General features: G+C 42.6%; 2 protein-coding genes across 5 annotated transcripts; one reads left to right on the top strand and one right to left on the bottom strand.

Annotated features, from left to right (window-relative positions):
- Positions 1-682: 682 nt before the first annotated feature.
- LOC149301968 (V-set and immunoglobulin domain-containing protein 8-like) lies at positions 683-11,791 on the bottom strand. 2 transcript variants are annotated; one of them, XM_089482836.1, is made up of 8 exons: positions 11,726-11,791; positions 10,550-10,715; positions 6,720-6,895; positions 5,820-6,153; positions 4,813-4,977; positions 3,334-3,456; positions 2,452-2,587; positions 683-1,502 (listed from the first exon to the last, which is right to left on the bottom strand). In XM_089482836.1, exons 3-8 carry the CDS (start codon positions 6,849-6,851, stop codon positions 1,061-1,063), a joined length of 1,332 nt encoding a protein of 443 aa, XP_089338962.1. In that variant the 5' UTR covers positions 6,852-6,895; positions 10,550-10,715; positions 11,726-11,791; the 3' UTR covers positions 683-1,060. The 2 variants fall into 2 exon arrangements, with proteins under 2 accessions (XP_089338962.1, XP_089338963.1); XM_089482837.1 differs by having other exon boundaries at positions 5,820-6,126.
- A 1,187-nt stretch (positions 11,792-12,978) lies between these two features.
- CFAP126 (cilia and flagella associated protein 126) lies at positions 12,979-23,222 on the top strand. Of its 3 annotated transcripts, none has more exons than XM_089483255.1 (5): positions 12,979-13,051; positions 14,478-14,540; positions 16,744-16,824; positions 18,050-18,226; positions 22,185-23,222. In XM_089483255.1, the coding sequence occupies exons 1-5, from the start codon at positions 13,025-13,027 to the stop codon at positions 22,755-22,757; spliced, it is 921 nt and encodes a 306-aa protein (XP_089339381.1). In that variant the 5' UTR covers positions 12,979-13,024; the 3' UTR covers positions 22,758-23,222. The 3 variants fall into 3 exon arrangements, with proteins under 3 accessions (XP_089339381.1, XP_089339383.1, XP_089339382.1); XM_089483256.1 differs by lacking the exon at positions 12,979-13,051 and adding an exon at positions 13,075-13,325; XM_089483257.1 differs by lacking the exon at positions 18,050-18,226.
- The last annotated feature ends 2,753 nt before the right edge of the window (positions 23,223-25,975 follow it).

Here is a 25,975-nt window from a genome sequence, read left to right as displayed (position 1 = left end):
GGTGTGAAAGAAATCCTTACATGAGTAAATCATCAAAACCAGAGAGATCCTGGATTTCCGTGTTTCCCAGACTAACAGAAGGAACATATTTAAGCAAAGAACATTTCCATATATATTTGACTATAAGTCGACCTCATGTATAAGTCGAGGGCAGGTTTTGGGGCCAAAATTATGGATTTCGATATGACCCATGGATAAGTTGAGGGTAAAACTCAAATTTTACATAACAAAGGATCTAAAGCAGTGGTTCTCAACCTTCCTAATATCGCAACCCTTCCATACAGTTCCTCATGTTGTGGTGACCCCCAACCATAAAATTGCAGTGTCTCAGTTCCTAAGACCATCAGAAATATGTGTTTTGCAATGGTCTTAGGCAACCCCTGTGAAAGGGTTGTTTGATCCCCAAAGGGGTCACAACCCACAGGTTGAGGACCACTGATCTAAAGGATGAAGCAAGGGAAAACAATGTCCAAGAAATTATAAAATTCCAGCAGGTATAACTAATTTTCTTTACACTAAAGCCTGGATAGATGAAAAAGCAGAAGGGAGTCAGTGCTTCCAGGACCGATTACACTCTTGCCTTTCACCAGTGGATGGTTCTTTTTTTAATATAAGAGTTAAAATACAGTACATATATTGACCCATGGATAAGTCGACTCAGGTCAACTTTTCGACTAAAATTTCTGTATTTATACATAAGTATATACAGCAAATATTAGAACACACATCGACATATTAGCCTTGTGAAATACAAACTCTATGATACGGAGGTAAAAATGAAAAACAAAACACACGTGAAAAACAAATCTGAGGAATTGGTCCTCTCCATGAAACTTGAGCTTGCTAGTATGAAATTTGAGCAGATACACACAATGATCTAAAAAGGAAGGACGTGGTGGAAAATGTCAAGCAGAAATGTAACTTCAGTCAGACGGCAAACGTTTCTCTACTAGAGCAGGAAAGCATTTCTTCACATCTTTGAAATTCTGTAGCGGCGTACATCTCTGTGTATGAAATTTAATGTCCCTGATTACATTCTTGCATCAGCGGCCAGAGGAGTTTAGACCACAAGGTCCTCTCTAGAATTAGCTGACACTATCACAGAGACATCCCCATATTGTCCAGAATGATGACGCTTCGCCTGGGTCCTATTCCGTTCAAAGGTGGAAGAGTCAATTTCTCCAAGACTGGAGATAGTAGGTGGCTGAAAGGAAGTTTGGGCTCGAGATTTTGACTGTAAATAGGAAGGAATGACTGGGGCATGATGAACTCTGGCCTTCGTGGTGACGAACATAGAACTGTTGTTTTGGATCTCACTCTCCTTGTTGCAGGAATTTACAGAGGAGCTTTGGTCTTGGTCTTGGGCTGGGCAGAGCATCTCAATACCTTCCTGTTCCTTTGGGGATTCATACTTTCCGCGTTGGAAGCTGAGCCTGTTTGACAGGTAGCCGAAAACAGATTGTGGGCTCTTGCTTCTGTCCCGTGGAGGAGCTGTGTCAACCCTGAAAGGAGGAAATAGAATTAATATACATTTTTATATAAACAAGAGGAAAAACTTCTCAGAAAAGCTATGCTGGGATTCTTTAAAAGTCATCCTACATAATATAAAGAAGGCTGTTGTTGTTGTTGTTGTTGTTATTATTACAGTAGGCTCCCTACATTTGCTGGAGTTAGGAGCAAAGGACTCCCATGAAAGAGGAAAAACTACAAATTAAAAAATACTGGTTATTTACTTGGGTGAACATTTCTCTATGAGTCTCTAGGTCCTCCAGCACACATCTGTGGTCAACATCTGCTGGAGGATCTACAAATGCCTGGAAAAGTGTTCTCTCTAGGAATCTCTAGGCCCTCCGGTGCAACTTCTGGTGGACATTGGCCATAGAGGTGCACTGGAGGACCAAGAGGTTTCTAGAGAGAACATATTAATCAAATATGTGAATAACCAAAGCCACATAAGTCAAAGTCACACATGTGGAGGTACAACTGTATTACACTTTTCCCCAAGATTGGGACACAAAAAGGCTTACAAATTAGAAGAACAGTACAATTAAAAATATACAAAAGTGAGCATTAAAATAGAATTAAACCAGTAGCGTCTTAAAACACATCACTCATTAAAAGAATAAAATACAATTATACAGAGGCTGGATGGACTGGCTTTGATTTTTGTGGCAAGAGATTGGACTTGATGGTCCTTCTGGTCTCTTCAAACTCTATTATTCTATTCTAAGATAAAAGTGCTTAAAAACAGTACATATTAAAAAAATTAAAAATACCAAAACACATTAAACCAATAAAAATAAAACTATATACAGACCCTTAGAAAACTTCTTTTATGACTTTTTATCTTCCTGGTCAATTTGCTGTAGTTATAATTAATTATAAGTATAATGCACAGTATTAATACTAAACGCTATCCCACCGCACAGACTCTTTCCCATTTTAATTCACCTGATCTGGTTGGCTTCTTCTTTGCATCTGCTCCTCCTGAAGTAGTAAATGAGTCCAACAGCGAGACACAGAAGGAGAACCAGGAACAGCAGGCAGCCAAGGCTTACTCCCACAGCAATGACAGTGTAGCTGGAATCTGCAGGATGAGAAAAAATATTTTTGCTATTTGAATTATTGATTTAATTTTTGTAATGAATGGAGTGAGGGGGAAAAGGGGAAACCGTTCCCTTGGATAGCATGAAATGTTATTCAGCAAGTCCTGTGGCTTTGCACATTGTGCTTGGCATTGCTTACATTCATAACAGATTATAATAAATTAGAATGATAAATTGTCATATGATATTACGGTATATAAAACTGCAAACAAACAAACAAAAAAGAGATGCTGTTCTGGGCACCAAAATTCAAAAAGGATGTTGACAAGTTGGAGCATCTCCAAAAGAAGCTGACTAAAATGGTGAAGGGTCTGGAAACCATGCCTTATGAGGGACTTAGGGAGGTGGGTATGTTTAGCCTGGAGAAGAGAAGGTTCAGATGTGATATGATAGCCCTGTTTAAGTATTTGAAGGGATGTCCTATTGAGGAGGGAGCAAGTTTGTTTTCTGCTGCTCCAGAGAACAGGACCCAGAGCAATGCATGCAAGCTACAGGAAAAGAGATTCCACCTCAACATTAAGGGGAACCTCCTGACAGTAAGAGAAGCTGGACAGTGGAACAAACTCCCTTGGAGAGTGGTGGAGTTTGCTTCTTTTGAGGTCTTTAAACAGAGGCTGGATAGTCATCTGTCGGGGATGCTTTTATTGTGAGTTCCTGCATGGCAGGGAGTTGGACTGGATGGCCCTTGTGGTCTCTTCCAGCTCTATGATTCTATTAGCTCTCTTACCATTTTCAAAAGTGATCTCCAGCACACACTGAGCATATCCAACTTTGTTGGCCACACTACACTGGTACATGCCAACGTGTTCATATGAGAGGTTCTTAATGACGATGTCACCAGGATTGAGACCTGTAGAGAAAGACCAACTATGGTAGATCCAAGCTTTGCAAGAGACAATGCATTTTGCATTTATCAAAATTTTTCCAGTTCAGCCATTTTGACTAATTTACTTTCCTTACATACATATCATGCTTTCCCAGCCCTAGAATTCACAGCATACAAACATTTTGAAAGTGATTAAACTATATGAAAACTAAAAACAGTTAAAAGATGAACTGTATAGGCTTTATCACCCAGTATGAACCTGCAAGGGTCCTAAGATTTACAGGGGACAGCTTTCTCTAGTCCCATCACTATTGCAGGGTTTCTTCGTAAGGACATGTGAAAGACCTTCCATCTCTGGAACCACAGGAAGCTAGTCTGGTCCTCTCCTTGCTTTCATTTCATTGGCAACAAATAGCTTTTTGTTTGTGCAGGCTTTTAATATATAGTTATTGGGGTGTGTGCCTTGTTTGTTTATTTTCTAACTTGTGTATGTTCTTAAAATAATGTTATACAGTGGGCCCTTGCTATTCAGTCGGGTTTGGTTTGAGAACCCACCGTGGATACCACAACCTGCGGATGCTGAAATCGCATTATATACAATGACATAGTAAAATGGTGCCCTGTATATAAAATGGCAAAAATCAAGGTTTGCTTTCTGGAACCTAGATATTTTTTGAATATTTTCAAGCCATGGATGGTTGAATCGACGGGAAAGATTTATGATTCAAGATTTCCCAGTACTAGAATTCAGAGCATCCAAACATTTTGAAGTAATTAAACTAGACAAAAACTAAGAGCAGTTAAAACATGCCAAGAAAGTGATACTATTCAGCAGAACCTCTTCTCCAAGCAAAGAGACATTCATATGCACTTGGAGAGGGAAATGTCTGATATCTAAGTTAGGATCTAAAAAGGAGGAGACACTAGTGATCATACTAAAAACATAAATTTGATAATAGATTAAACAATTTCAGCTAAGATTCAGAACTCTATTCTCAAGCTTCAACTATCAACAGATCCCAAAATGACTAAACTTAAGCTATCGTATTTTGTCCAATAACCAGATGGCATGATTAATCAGAAAAGGCTTTTACTCAACAAGCAGCAGGAAAAGAGGGAGACCATGTCACAGAAAGATTGTAACAACCAAAAAACCTGAGAAGGGCAGTGGATGACTGGATGTCTCCTTAAGTCAACCGCAGTTGATGTCTCCCTATGTCAGTGTTTCCCCGTTAGTTCGTTAGATGTTTTGGACTTCAGTTCCCCGGATTCCTGACTGTTGGCCCAACTGGCTAGGCCTTCTGGGCGTTGAAGTCCAAAACACTTGGAGGACCAAAGTTTGGCAACCACTGCCCTAAGTCAATGGCACAACGTTCTTACCTTGTGTAGTGAGAACAGGGTTCAAGTTCCCATGGAGGTGATCTGCCAGTTTGGCCCACTGGTACGTAAGTGGGGAGTTGCCAGCTTCTGAGGCACAACGAAGAGTGACTTCACGGCCCACGGCTACCTTCCCTGTAATTGAGCATTTGGGAACAGATGGTTTCTCTGAAAGAAAGGAGAGAAAATTTTATGTGGTTAGTAAACAGAGAAATAGTGAACAAGTTCCAAAATACAGCAGGTAGTTCAGCTGAGAGAGGTTGGAGCAACTTAGTGGGTCCTCCTGAGTCTCCAGATCTTTCTTCTCTAGTCGAGGATAAAGCTATGTGTGCAACACAAACTATCATGTTCCCCTCAACTGGTTTGCTGCCCTCAGGTGTGGTGATGTTGTTCCTTTCCAGCGCTCTGTGGCTGCATCCGCACTGCAGAAATAATCCAGTTTGACACCGCTGTAACTGCCATGGCTCAGTGCTATGGAATTCTGAGATCTGTAGTTTTACAAGACATTTAGCCTTCTCTGTTGCTGAGAGCTCCAGTGCCACAACAAACTACACATCCCAGGATTCCTTAGCATGGAGCCATGGCAAAGCAATGTCAAACTGGATCATTTCTGCAGTGGGGATGCAATCCGTATCTGGAATGATAGGAGGAACCATTGATGCCTCAGAAAGCAAAATATTTGGGTTAGTCCTTGTTTGAAATGGAACAGGAAGAGATCATATGGGCCTTCCATCTTGGAACATGTATGCACAAAAAGATTATTACCTATTATTATTATTATTATTATTATTATTATTATCGACTATTACTCCTTGCATCTCCTGTACATTAAATTCTAACACTACTGGACTGATAATAACAACTGTAACACAACTGACTGATATGAGGAGGTCCATCTGAAAGTATTCAGTCTAGAGATCCTTATTCCTTGAGATAGCCATGGCCCTCTTCAAGCAAAACAAAGGCTTAATCTCTGAATAAAGGTCTCCTTCTTCAGGAGCAGGACTCACCAAGTACCATGATGGTCACTTTGCGGCTTGCCAGTGTAGTCTTCTTCACCTTACATTCATATGTTGCTGAGTCGGAAATCTGAACATTTTCCAGGTTGATGGAAGCATCGTATTGGCTCGGATCAGGCATGGCAAAGTTTACTCGCTGTTGCAGACCTGAGCAACAAGGAGCGAAATGGTGGCCAACTGCGTTGTCCTTCACCATGTTCTGATAGTTACTTAAATATTGTGCTCCTTCTTGGTTTCCAAACCGCTGTACATAATTGTAGCCAGGATGGATCACTTTTTGGTCATGGTAGCTAAGGATCTGCTGGGCAGAAATCAGAGAACGCTGCTGAATAGACAAATGTAATGCCATAGTTTTAGAGGCACAAAGGCATAATGCTGTTCCTTTTATATAATGTTGTCAGGGTGACCAGATGTCCTCACCGCAAAGGAGGACAAGGCACCGTAAAATGTAAGCCATTCCAGAAAAATGGTGGACACTACCAAAGAAAAGCTAAAAATACTCATATAAATATAAAACCATGCTTCTTCGTCACGCCCAAAATGGAGGACATTTGGAAATTCCTCCTGGACAGAAGGCTGAAATGGAGGACACGTTCTGGAAAAGGAGGACTTCTGATCACCCTGAATGTTATGAACTTCTAATTGGGTTAAAATCAACATTTCCTGACCATTTTTCATTTTTTCCTGTTTTTATAGCAAATAGATAAATGAATTTTTACGAACAATGCCCAGAATTCCACAGCATTGAGCCATGGCAGTTAAAGTGGTGTCAAACCGGATTATTTCTGTAGTGTGGATGCAGCCAGACATACTGATAGGACACAATATCAAGTCACATGTATTTAAGATCCATTGACATACATATCCAGCTGCAAAGAGAGGGCTACTCACCACATTGTCCAGACTGGTAGGATCAGAGTTCATCTGCGTCCATTCAATATCCAGGCTGTTTGGACCATGGTCCTGAGGTTCCAGCTCATAAGGACAGACCAACTTGACTGACTGCCCCTTGGCCAAGTACATCACTTCCCGTCCCTTTGCATTGATCCTGACAGCCGGCACAATTGCTAATTTGAGGGGGAAAAAACATTCTTCAGATTTAAATACAAGACATGTGGCATATCAAGAATCTAACTATTGTTTCCAGAGAAGGATAACACATCTTTCAAAATGTCTGGCACAATCCCACTTCAGAAGAGTAACTCAATCTCCTTTTTCTTACAATCACAGAATCCTAGATTTGGAAGAGAACCCAAGGGTCATCCAATCCAACCCTTCAACCATGCAAGAAGACACAATGCAGATGGCTCTTCCTCCGCTAGCCACATTTGACAGCTGCCGGAAGTGGATTATGCTCTTGGCACACAGACACATAGATATATCTGTCTGTCTATTCATTATCTACCTACCTACCTACCTATCTATTTGCTTATATATAAATATAAATTTGTTGTTGTTGTTGTTGTTGTGTGCCTTTAAGTCATTTCTGATTTACAGCAATCCTAAAGCAAACCTATCATGGGGTTTTCTTGGCAAGGTTTATGCAGAGGAGGTTTGCCACTGCCTTTCCCTGAGGCTGAGAGTGTGTGACTTGCCCAAGGTCACCCAGTGGGTTTTGTGGCTGAGTGGGAATTGAACCCTGGTCTCCAGAGTCGTAGTCCAGCACTCAAACCACTATGTCATACTGGCTCCCACTGTGGGCATAGATATATGGACAGATTTATTTATTTATTTAAATATATGCATATTGAATAATAATAATAATTTTTCATGACTCTCATCAAGGCTTGAGGTGGGGTACATACACATTAAAATACAATTAAAACACAATTAAAAAAAGAAAACACATAAAACTAACAGCTAAAATACAATACAGTGGGCCCTCGTGGATACCAAAATCCATGGATGTTCAAGTCCCATTAAATACAATAATGTAGTAAAATGGTGCTTTTTATATAAGGTGGAAAAACCAAGGTTTGCTTATTGGAATGTATACATTTTAAAAATAGTTTCAAGTCATGGATGGCTGAATCCATGGATAAAAAAATCCGTGGATAAGGAGGACCAACTGTACTATGCTATATATACTGTACATTATACTATAAATACACACAAAACCTAGATATACATATACTCAGGCTTTGAGGGGAAGGAATGTAAACATTTGAGATCAAAGTTCCCATTAGTGCTGAAATCCAAAGTACAATATATTTTAGACCCTAGGGCTTGGGCTATATGTAATTCCCAAATTTTGGTCCTCCAGGTGTTCTGGACATCAGCTTCCTGAATTCCAACTGGCTGGAGCTTCTGGAAGTTGAAATCCAAAACACCTGGAGGACCAAAGTTTGGGAGCCACTCTAAAACATAACCCAGCAAAGGACAGAGAGGTCTTCTCTGCCCCAGCTACAGAATGGAAAACTCACTCCTCCCAAAAGCCCTGATTTCAGCAATCTCGCTTTCCAACATTCAATCCTAGTTATCAAACAGATTTATAAAGACCATCTCCATCCCCAAAACTGATCAGGCCCTGGACAGTGCCATCCAAGTGCCACTGTTCAAAATGTCACATTATGTGGTCAACTTGATGTTCACCCATACCTGGCATTAGATATAAAAGGAAGAGTTGCATCTGCCAATTCCCAGCCATCGTTCCCAGATGTATTTCGGTGCAAGCGGAGAAGCTGTAGGTGAGGAGAGCTTTGGAGCAAAACTCTTGGGTGCCAAGCACTTTTTGACCTGCTCTGCCTGGGCACTCCTCTCCTTATAGCTACTACAACCAACTCCTCAAAGGTGAATTGGCAAAGCCTCCACCCAGTTCTCCTCCCAGTCATGTTCTTACTCAGCAAGCAAGGGATGATGGTGTCTCCTTTCACGTGCAGACAGGGTGACCAGGTGCCCTCCTTTTCCTGGACATGTCTTCCATGTCAGTGTATTGTATGCACAGAGATCTTGTAGCTCCTTTGAGACTAACTGAAAAAGAATTTGGCAGCATGAGCTATCCTAGACTTTCTCAGATGCATTTGAACCACATGCACCAAATCCATCTGAGGAAGAAGACTGAAGTCTATGAAAGCTCATGCTGCCAACTTCTATCTTTCAGTTGGTCTCAAAGGGAGTAGAAGATCTCTCTACCATAACACGGCTATATCTTTGAATTTCAGCCTTCTGTCCAGGAGGAATTCCAAAAGGGTCCTCCATTTTGAGTATGGCTAAGAAGCATGAGTTTACATTTATATGAGCTTTTAATTTAGAGTTCCCAATGGCACGCAATATATGTGCGACACCTTGGCACGGCTGCATGCATGCACTGTCACTGGGAACAACGTTGCAGGGCCATCTGTGGATGCTCCAATCCACGGATGGCAAGCCCATGGGAAAGGAGAGCCAATTGTACAGTGAGTCTTTGGTAAATAATAATAATAATAATAATAATAATAATAATAATAATAATCCACAGGGGATCCATTCCCCCCCTCCACGGATACCAAAATCTGTGGGACCTCAAGTCCCGTTCTTCTTAATGGTGGCGCGTGCACGCAGCCGTACCACCATTAGGGACAATGAGACTTCAGGTAGCCCCTTTGTCCCCAATGGTGGCTTGTGCATGTGCGTGTGCTGCCATTAGACACAACGGGGCTTCAGGTGAAGTCCCGTTGTTCTTAATGACGGTGCGGCCACATGCACGCGCCACCAGTAAGGACAATGGGGGCTGTCCCTTATGGCGGCATGACCATGTGCAAGTGCCGCCATTGGGGACAATGAGGTCTTGCTGTCCGCACATGCTTAAATCCACAGATGAGAAGTCCATGGATACTGGGGTCCCACTGTATTTTTAAATTTAATTCATAAGGAAGTGAGGAGGGAAGAAGCAATACAGCTTGTGAGATGAGACAATGGTTGAACCTGCCCATTGGGTTTTGACTATGAAACTGCCTTGCCCGACACGAGACACAAAGGATGTGACTTTCCTTTAGTGTCAAGAAATAGGAAGTGAATGCAAAAGTAAATTGTACAGTTAGGCATTAATTCATAATGTCATAAGTGAGTCATCTCCCTCCGAGTTTGGTCTTGGGATGGGAAGTTTAGGGACAGGAAGCCTGTCAACCTGAAACACACCTAGTTACCAATTTCCTCTTTTTGCACCTGCAAATGTGGATCCAGTGCACAACATTTGGGGTATATAAGATCTGTAAATGTGAATTCAGTGTGCAACATTTGGGGCATATAAGATCTGTAAATGTGAGTTCAGTGTGCAACATTTGGGACACATAATATCCGTAAATGTGGGTCCAATGTGCACTATTTGGGGCACATAATATCTGTAAATGTGGCTCTAGTGTGTAACATGTGCGACATATATTATCTGTAAATGTGGGCCCAGTGTGCAACACTTGGGCCACATAATATATGTAAATGTGGGTCCAGTTTGCAACCTTTGGGGCATATGATATCTGTAAACATGGGCTGAGTGTGCAACATTTAGGGCATATAAAATCTGTAAATGTGGGTTCACTATGCAACATATGGGCACATAAGATCCACACCATGGAGAAGCTGAGTAGTATGTATGAAAGGCGGGGAGAGAGTATTTTGACTGCAATGGCACAACAACCAACCCCAGCGTCACTGAGTCAGCCCTTGAACGTAACTGTTATAAATAATCAGTGAGTTCCTGAAATCAGACAGAACTGACATTAGTGATGTATTTAATAATGTCTCACCTTTTGTCACTTAATAACTTCAGTCTTTGGAATTTAATCAGGAATAACTGCACTGTAGTAGCGGAAAGTGTCACAGTGTTTTAATTAAACTCAGACGTAGGCAGGTGTGGCTTTCCTCAATGGTCCAAGTTTGTCACATGCGGGATGTGTCTTGCTGTTTGATTTCCTAGGAAGAATGTAATAAATGGAAAGTAAGTAAGTTGACCATATTTCCTTGAGACAAAAATGGGATGGGATTATGCTATATTCCATACTCATGAAAAAGTTACTTTGATCAATGGGAGAGTATCTGGACCAAAGCTTCAAAGTTGACTTGCTTATAGTGAAAATTTGGAAGTCCCAAGAGCGGCTCCAAGTTGAGGATTGGTTAAATAAGATCCGTGAGATGATGGAGCCGGACTGACTAACAAATTTAATAAATAATAAATCTCCTGACTTGCGTGAAAAAGCATGGCGACCAAACATACAATATTTGTGTAAAAGGTGATATAATGAATTGCAATAAAGATGTAACACACAAACAGATAAGAAAGTTGTATGTTAGAGGTTAGATAGTAAGAACTTGTATGATTGTTAGCTAAGTGATTATAAGACAAGAAATATTCTAAAAGAATTTTGTTTGGGACTGTTATATTTACAATTACATTTATGTGAAATACATTCATTCATTCATTCATTCATTCAATAATTAACTCATTGAGAATGAGCCAAGCATACAACATGAATTTGAAATTATTTCAGTACAGTCGGCCCTATCTTATACATGGATTTTTTTATACATGGATTCAAGCATCCACGATTTGAAAATGTTCAAAAAAAGTATACATTTCAAATATCAAACCTTGATTTTCTATTATTTATAAGGGACACCATTTTGTTATGTCATTATATTTAATGGGACGTGAGCATTCATGGATTTTGTTATCCACGGGGGATCTTGGAACCAAACCCCAGTGGATAACAAGGGTCCATTGTATTGTAATAGATGGCTATGAAAAGACCAAAATGACTTGAAGATATAAAACAGCAATAACTTGGGCAAGTCACACTCTCTCAGCCTCAGAGGATGGCCATGTCAAACCCCGCTCTGAAGAAACATGCCAAGAAAACCCTGGGATATAAGTCAGAAACCACTTAAAAGGCAAACAACACACACACAAAGCAGGGCCAACTTACTTGCAGCCTTTTGCAACCCAATTCATTTGCAAACAAGGCCTGTTCCTGGGATGCGCCATTAATCCGACTGCACTGAAAAAGCACAGGCCTCACAATCCTGGTGCTTTTCATTATCCTTATAAATTAATTTGTTCTTAAACAAACACAATTTAGTCCTGTCAGCAGAGCCCACAGAGAACGGACTGACATTGCACAGACTGCGGCTCACTCAAAATGGCGGATAGGAAAAAGAGGCTGCAGCGGGAGAGATTTGACAAAATTGAGACCAAACTGAAGGGAGAAATTGGCAGGAGACACTTTTTTTTATTGTATTAGGTTCTCCTCTTGCTCCACTCTTGCAATGCTTTGTGTTGTTGTTGTTGTTGTTGTTGTTGTGTACCTCCAAGTCATTTTCAATTAATGGCAACCCTATTTTGGGGGGTTTTCTTGCCAAGTTTCTTTGGAGGAGGTTTGCCATGGCCTTCCTCTGAGGCTGAGAGAGTGTGACTTGCCCAGGTTGTTGCTCTGGGCCTTCTGGTTGTTTCCAACCATCTCAAACTGGATTACACTCATCCCTCCATATGTGATGCTTTGATATTTGCGGATTTGATTATTCATGGATTTGATTAATATGTTCTCTCTAGGGATATCTAAGTCCTCCAGTGCAACTCTATGGTCAACTTTAACTAAACGTTGCACTGAAAGACCTAGAGACTCCTAGAGATACTACTCTACTAGGCCTTTGTAGCTCCTCCAGTGTAACTCTATGGCCAGTGTCTGTCGGACGTTGACCACAGAGTTGAGCTGGAGGACCTAGAGATTCCTAGAGAGGTGTCCTCAGGTAAAAACATGGTGTTTTTGTTATTTGTGGTTTTTCCATATTCATGGGGGTCTTATTTATGTATGGGATTTATGGTATTTATGCCCCTAACCCTGGCGAATATGGAGAGACAACTATATTTCTTCAGTGGCGCAATGCCTCAGTTCCCAGAATCCCCTAGCCTTGAGCCAGGGCAGTTAAAACAGCCTCAAACTAGATTTATTTCTGCAGTAGCTCAATGCCTGACAAAACTACAACTCCCAGAATCCCCTAGCCTTGAGCCAGGGCACTGAAATGGGGCTCCAACTGGATTTATTTCTGCAGTGAAATGGAGGGGAGCTGACAGGACAGGAAGCAGAGAGCGCATGCGCACACTACCAACCAGTCTGGAGGACGCTGGGGGCGGGGCTTCGGCGCCTTCCTCCTCCTCCTCCTCGCTAACCCCGCCCACTGTCCTCTGTTGCTAGGAGACGGACCAAACAAAGTCCTGGGGAGGCAGCATGGCATCGAACTACAGCTCTGGGCAGGTAGGCGCTGGGGCTGGTCGGCCATTGCCCTGAACAAGGACTCCAACTCCCATCATCCCCAGCTGGCCTGGCAGATTGGTACGGGTTGATGGGAGCTGAGAGATAGCCTGGCCTAGTGGTTGGAGCATTGGATTATGACTCTGGAGACCAGGGTTCGAATCTAAGCTCAGCCAGGGAAACCCACTTGGGTGACTTTGCCAAGTCACACTCTCTCAGCCTCAGAGGATGGCCAGGGCAAACCCTCTCTGAAGAAACTTGCCAAGAAAACCCCATGGTAGGTTCGCCTTAGGGTTGCTGTAAGTCAGAAACAACTTGAAGGCACACAACAGTAACTACTACTACTGCTATTTGGCAGGTCACACTCTCTCAGCCTCAGAGGATGGCAAGGGCAAATTTGGCAAGAAAACCCCAGGATAGGTTCACCTTAGGGTTGCCCTGAGCCCAAAACAACTTGAAGACACACAACAACGACAACAACACAACATCTGTAGAACTTCAAGGTTTTCCAGGGGTCTGCAATAAGACAGGATAGACTTCAGTCCCCACCCAAACTGTTTATAAAGTTTGTATTTTGTATAAAAAGTTTATAAGAAGGTGTGAAGGTGAAAGCCACAAATGTGAAGGGCCAACCGTGTTTTTACTTGAGAGACCACCTCACTAGAAATGTCTAGGTCCTCCAGGTCAACTCTGTGGCCAACATTTGCCAGATATTGACCACAGAATTGTGCTGGAGGAGCTACAAAGGCCTAGCGGAGTGTTCTCTCTAGGAATCTCTAGGTCCTCCAGTGTGGCGTTTGGTTCAAGTTGACCATAGAGTTGCACTGGAGGACCTAGATAGTCCTAGAGAAAACATATTAATAAAATCCGTGAACAATCAGATCCACAAAAGTCAAAGCCACAAATGTGGAAGGTTGAATGTAATTTGTATACCACTTTTCTTCCTTATCCAGGACCCCAAACATCTGACACTGAGGTCCAAAACACACTGCAGACGCAATCCAGTTTGAGACTGCTTTAACTGCCCTGGCTGAGTGCTAGGGAATCCAGGGAATTGTAGTTTATTGTGGCCCTGGACCTCTCTGACAGAGAAGGCTCAATGTCTGACAAAACTACACTTCTCACAATTCCCTAGCATTGAGCCAGGGCAGTTCAAGCAGCCTCAAACTGGACAATTTCTCCAGTGTTTTAGACCTTAGTGCCTTTCAAGCTCTTCTATGAAACCATGTGGGCTAGGGACTTGGGGACCTTGTTTTGGAAAACCAGAAGGTCCCCAGATGATTTCCGTTATCCAAAGTGAACCTCCCCTCTTAGCATTTCAAATGCTGTGTGTGGGTTAGATTTGCATCTCCTTAGCTTTGTTGCTGCTACAATCTGCTGCGCTTCCTTACAGATTCCTCATCATCCCTCTTTCTTCTAATTTCTACAGTATGAAGATGCCTATATTCCCCGGAAATTGGGGAACTGGAACCTTCCCAGAGTTACTAAGGAGGTGAGTGTCTGTGGGATGGAGTAGTAGGCCATCTGTGAAGCCAATGGGCCCAAACAGACAGGCCAAAATCAAGCTGCTTCGGGTCACTTTGGAGGTATGCTGTTTAAATGACACATGCATCTTAAGAGGCCGGAAGCTGTGCCAAAGCTGTGTTCCAGTCCTTAGGACTGGAGTGTGGCTTTGGTGCGGCTTCCAGCCTCTTAGGACACATGCATCATTTAAACAGCATACCTCCAAAGTGACCCGAAGCAGCTTGATTTTGGCCTGTCTGTTTGGGCCGAATGAGATCTTTATTAGGATTTGGGGTGGTCTAAAGAGTGCACATCTGGAATCATAGAATCAAAGAGTTGGAAGAGACCCCAAGGGGCATCCAGTCCAACCCTGTTCTGCCACGCAGAAATACACCGTTGACAGACAGCCATCCAGCCTCTGCTTAAAAACCTCCAAAGAAGGAGACTCCATCAAACTATGAGGTACCATATTTCACTGTCTAACATCTCTTACTGCCAGGTAGTTCTTCTTAATGTTGAGGTGGAATCTCTTTTCTTATAGTTTGCATCCATTGCTCCAAGTCCTGGTCTCTGGAGCATCAGAAAACAAGCTTGCACCATCCTCAATTGACACCCTTTCAAATGCTTCAAACTGTCTTTTTTCCCCCTACATCTTTTGTTATTCTTGGTAACAAGTCTTGATTGGCCATTAGTCTAAATGGGGACTACAGTCAGGAAATTGAAAGAAGACTATGGCGGGTTACAGACTGCCCAGAAGGGGCAGTCTCCCGCCGCAGCCATTTGCAGCGTCCGGGAGCCGCAGCGTCCAAACTGCGTGGCTCCCGGACACTACAAAGGAAGGAGCGCGAAAATCACGCTCCTTCCTGGGCCCTGGAAGAGACGCCACGAGGCGCTAGTCACGCACTCGTGGCGTCACTTCTGGGGTGCGACATGCAGATGCAGAGCATCCGCTACGTCAAAATGGCGGCAGCCATGTGGAACGGCCGCTGCCATTTGTTAGGACTCTGTCTGTAATAGGAGTAGGGACATCTAGAAGAGACGCCCCTTTTTCAAACTGGGATATCCTGAGGATGTTCGAAATGGCGGTCTGTAACCCACCTAAGACTTGGAAGGACAGCTATGAAGAAACCAATACAAGATCTTGAAAAAGATATATAATTGAATACCAGAGCCAGGATTGACCATGCCATTGAATTTCCAAGTTCTATGTATTCTATGTATGGTTGTAGAAGCTGGTTAGTGAACAAAGCTGCTAGGAACAGAATTAACTCATTTGAAATGTGGGGCTTGAGGAGAGGGCCATCTTAAAATATTTGAATGGATGTCATACTGAAGAAGGAGCAAGCTTGCTTTCTGCTACTCCAGAGACTAGGACCCAGAGCAATGGATGCAAAGTAAGGAAAAGAGATTCCACCTCTACGTTAGGAAGAACTTCCTGACAGTAAGAGATGTTCAACAGTGAAACTCAGATAGTAATGAAGTCTCCTTCTTTGGAGGTCTTTAAAAAGAGGCTGGATGGCCATCTGTCGAGGATGCTTTGATTGAGAGTTTCTGCATGGCAGCTGGGGTTGGACAGGATTCCCCTTGTGGTCTCTTTCAATTCTATTATTCTATTGATATCTTGCACTGTCAGAAAGATAATTTATCTGATTTTAAAACAGCATTGAATATTAATCTTTTCTGGCAGGCCTATCTAGATCATTTTTAAATTGTGAATTTTAAATTACACATTTTAAACATAGACTCGTTTTAATATGTCTACAGTAGGCCCTTGGTATCCACTGGGGTTTGGTCCCAGGAACCCATTTGGATACCAAACGCCGTGGATGCTTACGTCCCATTCAATATGGTGGCATAGTAAAAGGGTGCCCCTTATGTAAAATGTCAAAATCAGGTTTGCTTTTTGGAATTTACATATTTTTGTAATATTTTCAAATTGTGGGTGCTTGAATCCATGGATAATGAATCTGTGGATATGGAGGACCAACTGTATATCTTATTTGGCCTTTTGAATTGATATGTGTTTTAACTGATGTGGTTTAACTGATGTGTTTGTTAACTGTTGTTCCCCACCTTGATCCATGGGGAGAGGTGAGGTGGGTAAGAAATCAAAATCATCATCATCATCACCACCATCATCCTTCTCTCATCTTGTTCAGACCTCATTCTCTTCCCATCTTTTCTCTTCATAGCACCCTTCTGCCCGTGAAGGTTATACACAATTTATAGCTGATGACAAAGGCCATCTGCTGCCTTCGGTGCCACGCTCAAAGGTGAGGCTCTTCTCATTTTCCAGACTAAATCATGGGGCTCCAAACCAATCCCCATTCCTTAACTGGGAGTCATGCAAACAGTCTTCTTGACTTTTAGAACTAAGGACTACTAGGAGGGTGACATACAGAATATGAAAACTCTTGAGGGTTGGAAGGAAAGGTGCAACAGCCTAAGGAAAGGTCAATAAATAATTTAAAACAGAGGCTCCATATGCTGCTCGGCAAAAGCCCAGGGAACAAAATATTTTAACACACCAGCTTCCTTAGCTGGTTCTGAAGCCCTTTAAGTTTCAGAAATCTTTGGCTGCAAAAAATAAGTTGGGAAGCAATGGATGGAGAAATCTCAGGGAAATCTTGGGGAGGGAGAAGACTCACAGTCCTGTCCATTTCTCAAACATCCTTGTGACCAACAGACTGAATAAGTTATTAAATTATACACACAGTTGTGCAAAGCAGCTTCATTTGTAGACCAGGTCACAGAACCCAGTTTTTCCTTGCACATGTTAGTTGCTTGCTTTGCACCACAGGTAGTCCTGCCTATCACACCATCATCAGACCTCCCCGCTTCATTGCTTACTGTATATACCCATGTATAAATCTAGAAATGTTAGTCAAAAAATTGATCCCCAAAAAGCTGAGTTGACTTATCCAAGGGTCAATGAAAATACTGTACTTTAACACTTATGAAAAAAAGAAACCATCTCCTGGTGAAAGGCAAGAGTGGAATCTGTCCTGGAAGAACTGACCCATCTCTACTCTCTCATCCATCCAGCCTTAGTATGAATACAGTTATGCCTGCTGGAATTTTGTAAGTTCTTTGGCATTGTTTTCCTTTGCTTCATCCTTTAGATCCTTTGTTACATACCTCTAGGTTTTACCCTTATCAAAATCCACAATTTTGGCCTCAAAACCTGCCCTAGGGTTTCTTCCAACTCTGAGATTCTATGCAATCGACTTATAGTAATTTTTCAATAAGACGGGCCCAGCTGTTCAATTTTTCAATTTTTCTCAGTCACATTAATCCAAACCAAAACAGAAGTTTAACCTGAGGTCCAGGTTCTGCACTTGCTTGGCAAGAGATGGTTAAGATGTGACCAGGAGAGAAATGAAAGGTTGCTGTCATGCTCATGTCCTGCTCTTGAGCTTCTCAGAGGCATCCATGTGGCTGCGATGGAAATGGGACATTTTGGATTGATCTATCATGTCTCTTACGTTCTCCCGACAGGCATCCCCTTGGGGCACTTACATGGGCACCTGGGATATGCCACTGAAGATTCCTCCGGCCAAAGTGAACCTCACATGCCGCTCTGTCGAAGCAGCCGCCCGGCTCACTGAGTGGGTCAACAAATCTACAGCCCTGAGAACAGCCTGCAATGGTTTCAGTCCAGAGATTATCGGCCAGGTAACGCACCAGAGAATCTCAGCCACAAATCCTTTGCCAAATTCAGCCCTGATGGATGTTGCTGTGTGCCTTCAAGTAGTTTCTGGCTACCCTAAGGTGAAGCTATCATGGGGTTTTCTTGGCAAGATTTATTCAGAGGAGGGTTGCAATTGCCTTCTGGAGCTGAGCGCATGTGACTTGCCTGAGGCCACCCTGTGGGTTTCATGGCTGAGCAGAGAATCGAGCCCAGAGTTCAACACTCAAACCACTACCCCATGCTGGTTAGTATGTGCGCGTGTCTGCGTATATCATTTGCCCTAAAAAGAGACTTAGAAGTTAGTTATAAACATCTTTTGTCTTGATTTTAAAAATATACAGTGGGCCCACTGGGGTTAGGGGTGCAAGACCCCTGTGAACGTGGGAAAATGCAAAATAAACAAACCCCACTATATTTTTAGCTGAGAAAACACCTCTCTAAGAATCTCTGGTCCTCCAATGCAACTCTATGGTCAACATCTGCCAGAGGTTCACCATCAAAGTGTGGTGGAGGACCTACAAATGTCCAGAGGAGTCCTCTCGAGGACTCACTAGGTCCTGTAGTGCAGCTTTTGGTGCAAGTTGACCAGAGAGTCATAGAATCATAGAATTATAGAATCATAGAAACATAGTGTTGGAAGAGATCACATGAGCCATCAAGTCCAACCCCATTCTGCCATGCAGGAACTCTCAATCAAAGCACCCAGCCTCTGTTTAAAGACCTCCAAGGAAGGAGTCTCCACTACACTCCGAGGAAGGAGTGTATTCCATTGTTGAACACCTCTGTCAGAAAGTTCCTCCTAATGTTGAGGTGGAATCTCTTTTCCTGTAGCTTGCATTTATTGTTTTGGGTCCTGTTCTCTGGAGCAGCAGAAAACAAGCTTGCTCCCTCCTCAATGTGACATCCCTTCAGATATTTAAACAGGGCTAACGTATCACGTCTTAACCATCTCTTTCCCAGGCTAAACATACCCAGCTCCAAGTCTTTCCTCATAAGGCTTCATGGTTTCCAGACCCTTCACCATTTTAGTCGCCCGCCTTTGGACACGCTCCAGTTTCTCCACAACCTTTTTGAATTGTGGAGCCCAAAACTGGACACAATATTCCAGGTGGGGCTTGACCAAAGCAGAATATAGTGGCACTGTTACTTCTCTTGATCTAGACACTATACTTTTATTGATGCAGCCTAAATTCGCATTGGCCTTTTTAGCTGCTACATCATACTGTTGACTCATGTTCAACTTGTGGTCTACTTGGACTCCTAGATCCCTTTCACATGTATAAATCTCATTCAGCCAGGTGTCCCTCATCCTATATCTGTGCATTTCATTTTTCCACCCGAAGTGCAGTACCTTACGTTTCTCTGTGTTGAATTTCATTTTGTTAGCTTTGGCCCAGCTTTCTAGTCTATTCAGGTCATTTTAAAGTTTGATCCTGTCCTCTGGAGTATTAGCTATTCCTTCTAATTTGGTGTCATCTGCAAATTTGATGAGTATGCCCCCAATTCTGTCATCCAAGTCATTGATAAAGATGTTGAATAGCCCTGGGCCCAGGACAGAGCCCTGTGGGACCCCACTGGTCACCTCTCTCCAGGATGAAAAGGAGCCATTGCTGAGCTCCCTTTGGGTTAGGCCAGTCAACCAATTGCAAATCCATGTAACAGTTGCCTTGTCTACCCCACATTTTACAAGCTTGTTTGCAAGAATGTCATGGGGAAACTTGTCAAAGGCCTTAGTAAAATCAAGATATACTATATCCACAGCATTCCCTTCGTCTACCAAGCTGGTACTTTTATCAAAGAAAGAGATCAGATTTGTCTGGCATGACTTGTTTCTCTGAAACCCATGTTGACTTTTTGTGATTATGGCATTGCTTTCTAAATGTTCACAGACTCTCTGTTTAATGATCTGTTCTAGAATCTTTCCTGGTATAGATGTCAGACTAACTGGACGATAATTGTTGGGATCCTCTTTTTTCCCTTTTTGAAGATGGGGACAATGTTTGCCCTCCTCCAGATTGCTGGGACTTTTCCTGTTCTCCAGTTCCCAAAGATTATTGCCAATGGCTCCGATATTACATTTGTCAGTTCTTTTAATACCCTTGGATGTAGTTCATCTGGTCCCGGAGACTTATATTAATTTAGATTAACAAGGTATTCCTGTACTATCTCTTTACTTATTCTGTGCTGAATTTCCCCTATTCTGTCCTCTGCTCCATTATTCTCAGGTTGAGCACCCTTTGCCTTTTCTGAGAAGACTGAGGCAATGGCGGTGTTGATTAATTCTGCCTTTTCTACGTCTTTGCCATCTTCTCCACACAGTGGCCCTACCGTTTCCTTCTTCTTCCTTTTGGACATATCCAAAAAAAGCCCTTTTTATTGTTCTTTACTTCTCCAGCAAGCCTGAGTTCATTCTGCGCTTTGGCTTTTCTGACTTTACCTCTCCAGTCGTACTGGAGGATCTAGAGATTCCTACACAGGACATAATAATCCAAGCCCTAGCCACAAAAGCCAACGCCGCAAAGGTGGAGGGCTGATTGTATAGAATTTGTTTTAAATCTGCAAACATATTTGCTTTTCATTTTTATTTCTCTGCAATTTATTGACTGCATGCAGACACAAACAGTATATGACCCATAGTCCCTTGGCTATCTTTTGGTCCCAGAACTGGGTGTTAGAACTTATTTCTGAGAAAGGATTTGAAGATACCACTATTTTAAACTTTAAGGAAAGAAAGATGTTTAAGGGGATCAGGATGGGGCATGTGAGAAGTTTATAAAATAATGCTTAGTGTGGGAGTGTACAGACAACTGTTTTCTTCTTGGTAGACACAGCTGGATGGATCCTTGAAAATCATCTAGTCTAATACTCTTCCCATTGGCCATCAGGCTCATTTATGCATCTCATAGAGCACTGTAGGAATTCTGGACTAAACAGCCTTTTTGTCTTGATCCGGCAAAGCTTTCCTTCTTCCCATTCCAAGTATTACTTATTTATTTAAAGTATTTATAAATCAGTTTGCTGCCTATCAGGGCTGCTCCCCAAATGATGTATAATAAAACTGCAGTGCAAATAAAGAGAAAACATTCTTTAAAAGGGGACCAAAAGTAATTTTAAAAGAAAACATTCTGACAAAATAAGTTTTAAGTGCCCACCAGCAGCTCAGTAAAGATGTTTCCAGCCTGACTCTTTTGGGAGTTTACATAACTGAGGTGCTCATAAAAGCCTGTCTTATGTACACACTGACCTAACCTCTCAGGGTAGTAGGACATACAACAGGGCTGCTGAGGAAGATCTCACATACTAGGATGAAGTGATCTTTTAGATATCCTGATTCCCAAGCCCTTTAGGGCTGTGCAGGTCAAAACCAGAGCCTTCAGTTAATCACAGAAATAAATTGGAAGCAAGTGTAGTCAAAATCAGCGTTGTATAGTTTTGAAGCATGAACCAGATAATAGTCTTGCTGCTGCATTTTGCATTAGCTGAATTAGTTGTATTGCATTAGTTGAACACTTTTCAAGGGAGGTTTTATCTCATAACTCTTTAATCTCATCCCTTCTTTTCTGCCTAGTTATGATAGCTTTTATGTTGCTTCCATTTTCAGACAGTATAACTCTGAATCTCAGTTACTAAGAGGCAAAGAACTCAGGAGCAGAGCTCTTATCCTGCATGCAGGCTTCACTGTTTGACCGGTGTTTGAAAGGCAGACACCAGATAAATGGGTTCTTATGTACTTCCTAAGCCCATTGATTCCTGGGCACTTTTCTTTGCTTCAAGAGCTGGTACCATAAATATATCTTTCTGACAGTAAAGGTTTTTGTGAGATGCCACTGCTATTGGTTTTTGTTACCTCATAGGCTTGTTGAGACAGCACAGGCAGTGTCCTTAGTGTGCTTTTAACATTATGCATTTTGCCTATGTGATAATGTTTGTTTTACCCTGCAGCCAAATGTGGCCTGTCCTGCGCGTCTCACCAAAGAGAGTGCTGCTAAACGTGGAGACACCTCTGGCAGAATCTCAGAGCATCCTGGCCCAGGAGGAAAGATGCCTGCTGAAGAAATGACCGAAGGCAGTGGGGCTGCCAAGGCCCCCCTCTCTCGCCAGCCCGGCTGTATAGACATCAGATTGAAAGAAGAGTCTTCCTCAGATGTCCAGGCCTTTCTGCAGCCGGAGCCCAAGGAGTCAAGGCAAAGAAGCAGCAGCCAAATCCCACTCTCACGCCAGCCAGGTTCCATGGATGTTCGCATAAAAGATACCGTGAGTCCCAAGATCTCAGCCCCGAGTCGTCCCAACTCAAGAGAGCTCACTGCTCCCAGGAGAACCAACTCTGCAGAGGCCCCTGCCTCAGATCGGCCCAGATCACTGGAAGGGAGATCCAAAGAAGTCAGGACACCGGAGCTGTTGGCTTCGCATCATCCAGGAACAATGGAAGCCAAGCCAAAAGGTGCCCTTTCACCCGAGGCCCTGCCACCCAATCAGCCTATAACAAAAGGCACTTTGGAGGATAAGAAGAACTGACTGGAAATGGATGGATGTCAGAGCGAAAGGGAAGGTGCAACCAAACCTCCATCCTGCCTAGAGAAACCATCCAGTTAAAGCTACATCCAAAAGTGAAATCAAAGCTATTCTATTACAATGTTAAAACAAGTTAAACTAGTTAATTTGTTCTATTCAGCGTGTCAAGCCACTCTCATGTCTTTATGTCTGTTTTTCTCTCCTCTCCACTACTAAACCCTACCTCAGATATTTCCAAAATCTCCTCCCCTGATTCCCAAGCCCAATTTCAATTCTCTTTCCCACTTACAACCAAGCAAACCCAGCAAGAAGCACGTTCCATCAAGTCCAGACAATGGTGAAACTGGCCTACCAACGAAAGCCATGCATTTCTCAGCTTGGCCAAACATGAAGAAAAGGAAGTGAGAAGGCAAATCTGTGCTGGACAAGCAACCATACCTGAGTGCTACAATTAAAATAAAATAAAATAAAAATGACAGTGGGATGGTGTACTTTCATTATAACAGACACTAAATAGAGTTAACTCCAAAAGCATTTCCCACACCGTAAGTCTTCCTTCCTTTAAATTAAGGTCAGTTCCCTGATCAAAGAAAGTTTGACATATATTCCATGCATTTTAGATAAGCATTGCCTTTAAAAAAAGAGTTCTGTAACTGGCATATTTGGGGAACTGTTGTCAAAAAATGTACAAAGCTCTGGTTTTGAAAGACAAATTCAGACTGCAACAAAGGAATAAGTACATTTGAAAAGAAAAAAAGGATTAATTCTGAGTCACAGAATCATAGAGCTGGAAGAGACCACAAGGGCCATCCAGTCCAACTCCCTGACAGATGGCCACCTGGCCTCTCTTTAAAAACCTAAAAAGAAACTCCACCTTCCTAGGAAGCCTATTCCACTGTCAAACAGTTCGGATTATCAGGAGGTTCTTCCCAATGTTGAGGTGGAACCTCTTTTCCTGTAGTTGGAATACATTGCTCTGGGTCCTATTCTTTGAAGCAGCAGAAAACAAACCTGCTCCATTTTCAGTATGATATCCTTTCAAATACTTAAACAGGGCCATCATGTCATATCTTAAGCTTCTCCAGGCTAAACATACCCAGCTCCCTAAGTTGCTCCTCATAGGGCTTGCTGGTTCCCAGACCCTTCATCACTGCGGTCACCCTCCTCTAGACATGCTCCAGCTTGTCAACATCATTTTTGAAATGTAGTGCCCAGAACTGGATGCAGTATTCCAACTGATGCATGACCAAAGTAGAATAAAGAGATACTATTACTTCCCTTGAACTAGATTTCTATTGAAGTAGCCTAGAATTACGTTGGCTTTTTTAGCTGCTACATCACACTGGAGTTTATGAGACAAGAGAAATTGGAAGTATAATCCAATGGCAATCCGAATGCAATCTTGGGGTTTAACGTTATTGCATGAGAGGTGATCACACACAATTTCAGGCAATAGCAAGCTATTTTTGGGCAATGGGAAGTCAGTTTGAATGCAATTCAAATTCACGTAAATTTGCTGAACTTTCTTTTCATTCAAAATTAAGAAAAATCCCTCCTGTGTGATAAACTCCACTGTTGACTCCCAGAATCACTGAGTTGGAAGAGACCCCAAGGGCCATCCAGTCCAACCCCCTGCCATGCAGGAACTCACAATCAAAGCACCTCTGACAGATGTCCATTGAGCCTCTCTTTAAAAACCTCCAAAGAAGGAGACTCCATCACTTTATGAAGGAGTGTGTTCCACTGTCAAATGGGCTCAAATGGGCAGTAATTTCCTGCTAATGTTTAGCAGGAATCTCTTTTGCTGTAACTTGTATCCATTATTCCAGGTCCTATTCTCTGGAGCAATGGAAAACAAACTTGCTCCATCCTCAGTATGACACCCCTTCAAATACATAGGTTCCAACCTGTGGTCTACTAGGATGCCTAGATCCCTTTCACATATACTGTTGTCAAGCCAGGTGCCCCCCATCCTATATTCTATGAATTTCTCAGTAGGAATTCATTTTGTTAGGTTTGGCCCAGCTCTCCAATCTGTTATGGTCATTTTGAATTTTGATCCTGTCCTCTGGAGCATTAGTTACACCCAAATTGGTGCCATCTATAAGTTTGATACGCACGACCTCTATTCCTTCATCCAAGTTGTTCATAAAGATGTTGAATAGCACTGGGCCCAGGACAGAACTCTGTGAGACCCCACTGGTCACTTCTCTCCAAGTTGAAGAGGAGCCATTGCTGAGCACCTTTTGGGTTCAGACAGTAAACTAATTACAAATCCACCTAACAGCTGCATTGTCTAACCCACATTTTACTAGCTGGTTTGCAAGAATACCATGGGAGTAGGATCAGGCCACACATTTGTGTACGAATGAAGAAGTCTGAAGAGAAAGCATGTTGGCACGCTGTCCATGCCACCAAGAAGCCAAAAGTCAAACCAAAAGGTACTAACAGAATGGAGGGGTGGTTGTGGCTGAAGAGGCAAACACGCCGAGCACAGCCCACGCTGCTGGGAGAACATGGGCAAGGTCAAAGACGCAAGCAAGAACCCAAATCCAAACCCAGATTTGAATCTGCACTGGTTCCCACTTGCATGGATTCGCTTTATAGAAAAAGATGTGGAAAAAAATCAGCATCTTTTTGACGCAGGTTAAATGGGCCTAGAGCATGGACCCCCCCCCCGCCCCCTTTCGGAATCACTTCAGTGATTCACATTAAGTGGGAATCAAGGTCATTTGAATCAGTTCGAAACGATTCACGATCCGGTTCAAAAGGTAGTGGGAATGAGGCCTGAGTACCCAGCTTGTTGGGGATTATAGATTGTAAACCGCTTAAGAGTGTGCTGAGTTCACTATTAAGGAGAACAGAAATGTAAATGTTACTGCTATTGCTAAAGTCCAACAAAATCTGGAGGAAATGCATATTACTTTATTAATTTTACAAAGGGTAAGCCACCAGTTCTATATTTGGAGATCATGGCCACCCTCCTGATACCAAAGACAGAGGGATTGCAGTCGCTAAGTGCCCAAAGTTGAGTTGATTAAACCACCACCCTGTGAGGTAAGTCAGGCTATTGACTAGCCTCAGTTCGCTCAACAGGACTTGAACCCAGAACTCCTCAGTGACAATCTGACACTTCAGCAACTACACCACGCTGCCTCGTAGCAATACTGGTAAACCAAGTACCTCCCAATATTGATCTTCCCCTTCAAGATGCTCCCAAA

This window comes from Sceloporus occidentalis, unplaced genomic scaffold (assembly GCF_023333645.1).
Source record: "Sceloporus occidentalis isolate IW3139 unplaced genomic scaffold, rSceOcc1.0.p SCAF_20, whole genome shotgun sequence".
In the NCBI taxonomy this organism is placed as follows: domain Eukaryota; kingdom Metazoa; phylum Chordata; class Lepidosauria; order Squamata; family Phrynosomatidae; genus Sceloporus; species Sceloporus occidentalis.
Note: the sequence above shows the minus strand (reverse complement) of the source record. Positions and strands in the feature narration are given on the sequence as shown.